The sequence below is a fragment of the Triticum urartu genome, chromosome 5, assembly GCF_003073215.2.
Source record: "Triticum urartu cultivar G1812 chromosome 5, Tu2.1, whole genome shotgun sequence".
NCBI classification, from domain to species: Eukaryota; Viridiplantae; Streptophyta; class Magnoliopsida; order Poales; family Poaceae; genus Triticum; species Triticum urartu.
Window position 1 is genome coordinate 551,978,050 of NC_053026.1, and position 6,189 is coordinate 551,984,238.

The 6,189-nt window shown below is 46.7% G+C and overlaps 1 protein-coding gene across 2 annotated transcripts; it reads right to left on the minus strand.

The window, feature by feature from the left end:
* Positions 1 to 3,149: 3,149 nt before the first annotated feature.
* Positions 3,150 to 4,272, minus strand: LOC125510625 (universal stress protein A-like protein). Of its 2 annotated transcripts, none has more exons than XM_048675857.1 (3): positions 3,868 to 4,272; positions 3,531 to 3,756; positions 3,150 to 3,434 (listed from the first exon to the last, which is right to left on the minus strand). In XM_048675857.1, exons 1-3 carry the CDS (start codon positions 4,160 to 4,162, stop codon positions 3,341 to 3,343), a joined length of 615 nt encoding a protein of 204 aa, XP_048531814.1. In that variant the 5' UTR covers positions 4,163 to 4,272; the 3' UTR covers positions 3,150 to 3,340. The 2 variants fall into 2 exon arrangements, with proteins under 2 accessions (XP_048531814.1, XP_048531813.1); XM_048675856.1 differs by having other exon boundaries at positions 3,531 to 3,759; positions 3,868 to 4,209.
* Positions 4,273 to 6,189: the final 1,917 nt, after the last annotated feature.

The window sequence follows — 6,189 nt, forward strand, 5'->3', positions numbered from 1 at the left end:
AGATTTCTGAGATTGGAAGCAGCAACGGGCGAATGTGCGAACTGCCCTGTTTCCCCTGCTTATAAAGAGGGAGGGGGCGGACGTTCCGCATTTCCGAATAAAATAACAACCCACGATCTCTCCCACGACGTCGCATTCAACGCGTGCCGTTCGGGGAAGGCGCGGTGGATACGGAGAAAGATACGGCGTAATCTAGGCCGCGCGTGCCCGTGCCCTGTTTTGGGCCTGGCCCAACAGCGCTCGGCACCGTGTATGGCCCAGGCCCGGGGGCTCCTGTCGGTGTACTAGAATAGGGGTACCCTAATATCCCGAACTTGTGCACGGGCAGTCGCAGCATCCCGCGGCAAGGCTTGCCGGGTGACCGCCAAGGTCCTCCGTGGTTCCCCTGGAACCATTCAAGGAGACAAGACCCCGGCAAGAGGAGCTTGCCGGGAAGGCCAACTAAGGCACTCCAAGACCCCGGCAAGAGGAGCTTGCCGGGAAGGCCACCCAAGGCATCTCAAGGAACTTGCCGCGACGCGCCCCGCGTCCCGGCAAGGCCCGGTGAGCGACAAGCTCCCGGAAGCGACAAGACAACGACCGCGGCAAGCCACCACTCCGTGTCCGCGCTCCAGCACATCCACCAACGTGTCGCTCTGGGACCCTTCCCAGCGTACGTGGCGGGAGGCTGTGCAGCTAGCGGGGAGTGGTGGCAAGCGGCGCTGACAAGATTGCCGCCGTGGCGAGCGGTGGCGTCCCTGACGGTCCCTTTTACACTGTTTAGGCGACGCAGATGGGCATTTAAGGCCCTTGTCCCCTGCCGTCAGGGTTAGGTATGATACACTATAGCAGGTAGCTGTACCAACCGCAGCACCTTTCCCTTTTTGCCCTTGTCTACGTTGCCACCTGTCGGTGACCCCTTGAGCATATAAAAGGAGGCCCGTGCGCAACATAGGAGGGGGTTAGCTGGTTAAAAACACTCACGCTCGGTCTCGTTAGCTGCTGAAGTGTACTGTAGCACTTCGCGCTCCCGAGCAAGAAATCAATACAAACCACAAAGCAGGAGTAGGGTTTTACGCATCCGTGCGGCCCGAACCTGGGTAAACTGCTCGCGTGCTTCGCCTCGATCTGCTCTTTGCACGACCTCCACCCCCGCCGAACCGAAAGGGACTCGGTCCGCCAGTCCCATAGGTGTTCGTGGATTAGTCCCCCGACAATAGTGATACGGGAGTATGATCCGTAGACAAAAAAAATGTTTTCTGCTACGTTTCTCAACATCTGACACATTCATGTCCGTGTGTATATTGCATATTTTTATATGTCTCCATGTTCCACAAAAATCATAAATTGTGTGGAATTCGCTTCGTGTATTTTTGAATAGCTGGTAGGACCTTGGTTCCTTAGCATGGGTTATGGCGGCACTATCCTCAATAGTGTTTCATTGGCTCCAACGTACTTGGAACCATACCAAGTTCAAACAGAACTCTTTGATCCAAATACCCTACAATACTTTGCCTTTGTTATAGAATCCGCCACAGTGTTCTGCTTGGAGCAATTCCAGCTTACTGTGCCACATTCATTGTATTCACAAAATCCTGACTGAAATTGGAAATTGACTGGATCAATGATAAAGATTGCATCGATGTGACCACTTACAAAGAGTTTGCATTGTTGTAACCCTTTGTAACTAACTTTTCATCACCTCCATATACGAGAAACATCTCCTTAGTACTATTTAGATATTTAAGGATATTTCAGTGGTCCCATGATCAACACCTTAATCACTCTGGTATGTTGTTCGCAATCCTTTGGAGAATATGGCATATCTGGTTGGGTACATACCATGGAGTACATGATAAATCCAAACACAGATGCGTATGGAATCTCACTCATGTATTCTTACTCATCAACCGTCTTAGGGTGCTGAGTTTTCCAGAAATATTTTTCGTGTGACCTTAGTGAGAACCTCTTCTTTGTGTTTTTCATACTAAACCATTTTAGTATTTTGTCAATATGCATGTTGGCTAAGCCCTATTAGACGCTCCGATCTATTTCTATTGATATTTATGCCTAGTAGATATGTTTTCTAGCCCAGGTCTTCTATTGAAAAACTATTTTCATTGAAGTCCTAATTCATGTCAAGAAATTTACATCATTTACAATTAAAAATATGGTTCCCCCGTAAACTATTAGAAATGTTGTGGAGTCCCACTCATTTTCTTGTAAACACAAGCATCCTCGCCATTCTTGATGAAATCAAACTCTCTAACCATCTCATCGAGACCAAGATTCCAATTCCTTTGTGGTTGCTTCAGTCCACAAAATGGATCTATGAAGTTTTGCACATTATTCCAGCATCTTTTGGATCGATAAAACCCTCATGACGTATCATATACACGTATGTGACTAATATTATTATGTTAAGAAAAGTTTGTTTTGATGTCCATCCGTCATATCTCAACGTTGAAATATCGAACAATTGGTAGAATAACCCGAATTGACTTAAACATCGTTACAATTTGATTATTTCATCGCAGTCAACTCCTTGAACTTGTCGAAAACATTTACAACAAGTTGAGCTTTATGGATGTCAGCTGCAACATCCAATGTTGGTCAATTCACGACGGTGTGGAGTGGCAGTGGTCAATTCCGCGCTCCCATCATGGGCGGCCGCTTGACGATCGTAGCTTAAGGTGGGAAGAGTACAACTTCTTGTCCAGAATGAAAACTCTTGTTTTGGCCTTCATTGTTCAGGTTCAGCAACGACAAACTTGTGTGTTACCTTGTTGAAGGCGTTGCCAACTTGTTGTTGTATCCTTCATTAGTTGGTCTCGGTAATCAGGATGAAAATCATTATGCTTGTCGTCACAACGGCGTGAGGAGGGGACATCCCTTTAAAATGCGTTGTTGCGAAAGAAGTCGACTTAGTAGTAGGTGTTGATTTCATATCATGTGTCTCTCGTAGTTATTCAAGTCTTGTACTCGATTTGTTGATGGTTGCTTTGCATCAACTTTAACAAAATGACCGTATGCATCTTTTCGAAAACAGAAAAAAAATAACTAAAAATCCCTGACTCTTTGAAGTACGGACATGAAGGAAGTTATATCATGGCATCTCTTTTCAACACTAGTTTCCTCATGACAACGTTTGCACTGGGACAACTGCACTAATCAAGATTAAACTTTTCAACAAGCGCTTGCAGACATACGACAGTTTCACTCCCTGGTTTCTTCATACATGCCACTAGCCCACTACACAGGATCACATCCTTCACTGTAAACACGAGACACTCGAGACATTACAAAAACAGAAGTTCAGAACTACTCCGTACTAGTAGTTGACAGAAGTAGAGATGGAGCTTCACTTGTGACGCGCTTCGTTGGGCGGCTTGACGATGAGAACGGGACAGCGCGCGTGATGGGCGAGGTAGTCGCTCACGCTGCCCAAAAACGCCCTGCCAATACAATACCACGCGCACAGGGTCACAAACACAATCTACTACTCTATCGAAAAGATGCTCACTCGTGTGGCAGACTCGAAATCCTCTTACCTCTTGACCATGCCCAGGCCACGGCTGCCGAGGACGAGGAGGTCGGCGCGCATGTCCTCCACGGCCTGGCAGATGGCCTCCTTGGCGTCGCCCACCACCACCGCCGCCGTGGCGCTCGCCTGCTTCTGCTTGCAGGCGTCCAGCGCGCGGGACACCGCCTTCCTGGTGTTCTCCGCCTGCGTCCTCCTCATGGCGTCCATCGCCGTGGGCGGGACGTAGGCCAGGCCTGCTGCGATACGACGCCGCACGCACCAAACGTGTCAGCCTTCAGCGTCAGCGAGCGCGGCCGCGCGCGGGCCGAGTTCATAGAGTGGGTGCGCGTGGGATTGCGTGGTACCATAGGCGGAGCGGTCGACGCGGTGCTGGGCGTGGAGGACGACGACGGACGCGCCGGGGTGGTGCCGGACGACGTGGTCGAGCGCCCACGACAGCGTGTGCAGGCTCTCCTCGCTCGCGTCCACGGCCACCACCACCTTCATCAAGCCCGGCGCCCCGGCGGCCTCCGCGCCTCCGGCTCCAGGCGCCACGCCGCTTGTCGTCGCCGCGGCCTCGGTGCTCTCCTCCATGACGACGCGCTCGCTCCCGGTGAGACTGGCCTCGTGCCTGGCGATCACTGCCTCGATCGACCACATCACCTACCGTGCACGTGTGTATATATGCGTGCGCGCGCACGGTCGGCGCCGCTAGCTTTTGGATGTGGACGGCCCGAGATAGATAGATCGAGACGAGGGGGACGCGGTGGCTTTTGGTCCGTAGCTCCCGCCGTGCGTTCGTCAGCTCCTGCTTGCGTCCGGCGGCCGGGCGGTGTATCTTGGCTTCTTTCGGCCGTTGCGCGTGCCATGCCAACAGACCTACGCATGGACAGCCCGGCCCAGAAGCCCGACATCCGGGCTGGGCTCAGGCTCAGCTTTTCTGCCTGAAGCCCGATCAAGAGGCCTCAAAATAAGCTTGATCAAGGCACAAACCATTATTTTATAAGAAATATAGGTAATATATATTTTAAATATCAAATACTAGATATTATTATTGTAATTAAAAAAAGCGTTTGGCCAAGCCGGCCCGGGCTTGAGCTTTAGATTTTGAGGTTGTGCTTTAAAAAGCCTGGCCCGACGAATGCCCAGGTTTATCAACAGTGTTGTCGCTTGCTTAGTGCCAAATCAAACCGTAACGTCATCTACTGAAGTACCACTAGTAAGCGTGTACATGCAAATGCACGTCCCATATATTATAAGTTAATTATGGTGGCATTTATCGTAATCCATCGACATGGTTGATATATCTAGATTTTTTTTAATGGATTCTTATGTACAATAGCGTAAACATTGCTACGGATTGTATATGTGTATTGTAGGTCTTGCTATGGATCAGACATGTGAAATCTTTGTGAATCTTTGTGTGATATTATATAGCATCAGAAAAATGAAAAATGGCATTGACATGTTGATACATACTCCTATATAACAAAAATTATAAAATGTCCTGTAGCACAGATACACAGCAAACTGTCTCAATACAAAGTGAAAAGAAAAAAGAAGTTGCCATGATTCATGAACAAAGTCTGAATAAACAAAGGAACCACAAACTATCTGAACAAATCAATCTGCTTTGCATATTAACTTGTAACATCTACAATGGACAATAATATAAACCTGAAATCATAAAGAATCTAAATAACAAGTAGAAGTATTGCGAAAGAGAAAAACCACTCTCGTGTACTACTAAAGATGGTATATAGACATAGCCATCCATTGGCATGAGGTCATTATTTTGGAGCTCTGCTAACCTGTCAAAAAAAACATATGTAGTGCAAGTTAATATTCACACACTGATATTATCAGTAGTGTGCTTAGGGAACTTTTGCATACTTGTCTTGATAGCAAAGCCATGGCTAATGTATCTGATCTATGAAAAGAACACTTGTCACAAGTTATCAGCTAATTACTCTCTCCGTTCCTAAATATAAGGCGTTTTAGAGATTTCAATACAGACTACATACGGAGCAAAATGACTGAACTGCACTCTAAAATGCGTCTATATACATCCATATGTAGTCTGTATTGAAATTTCTAGGAGGTCTCATATTTAGAAACGGAGGGAGTACATCTTTCTTTCCAATTCTACAACTATGAGGCTCATGAAACCTTACAATAATTTGTTTCTGAACAATAACTATGCTTCCGGCAAAACTGCGGTTAATGTGCTATCAGTGGGTGAGAAATAGAAAATATGTACACCATGTGAAATAAAATAATTAGAGGAAGAAAATAGTATTTGTATGTAATTCAATTACCATGATAACTATTGTCATCATACAGGTTGGCCAACTTGGTACCACAACAACGTCATACCGTTTTCAACTGGGATGTTTTACTTTCTACTATAAAATAAAGTAGGACACCATGAGATAGGTAATTCGAGTTTGTACTTTGTGCAAGAGAAAACAGTTGAGAATATAATGATCATAACTAAACATGGAACCAACTAAAAATAGATTTTCTCATCCTATATAATGTGTTCCCATGACCCAAACACACAGCATAGAAGGTATATACGCCTTGGGAAAATATAGAGCAATAGACGATGGAAGCTAAACCCCATGGTGCAAAATCCTATATATAAGATAGGATTTGTGGCCGATCTGCTTCCTATTTTACTTGGT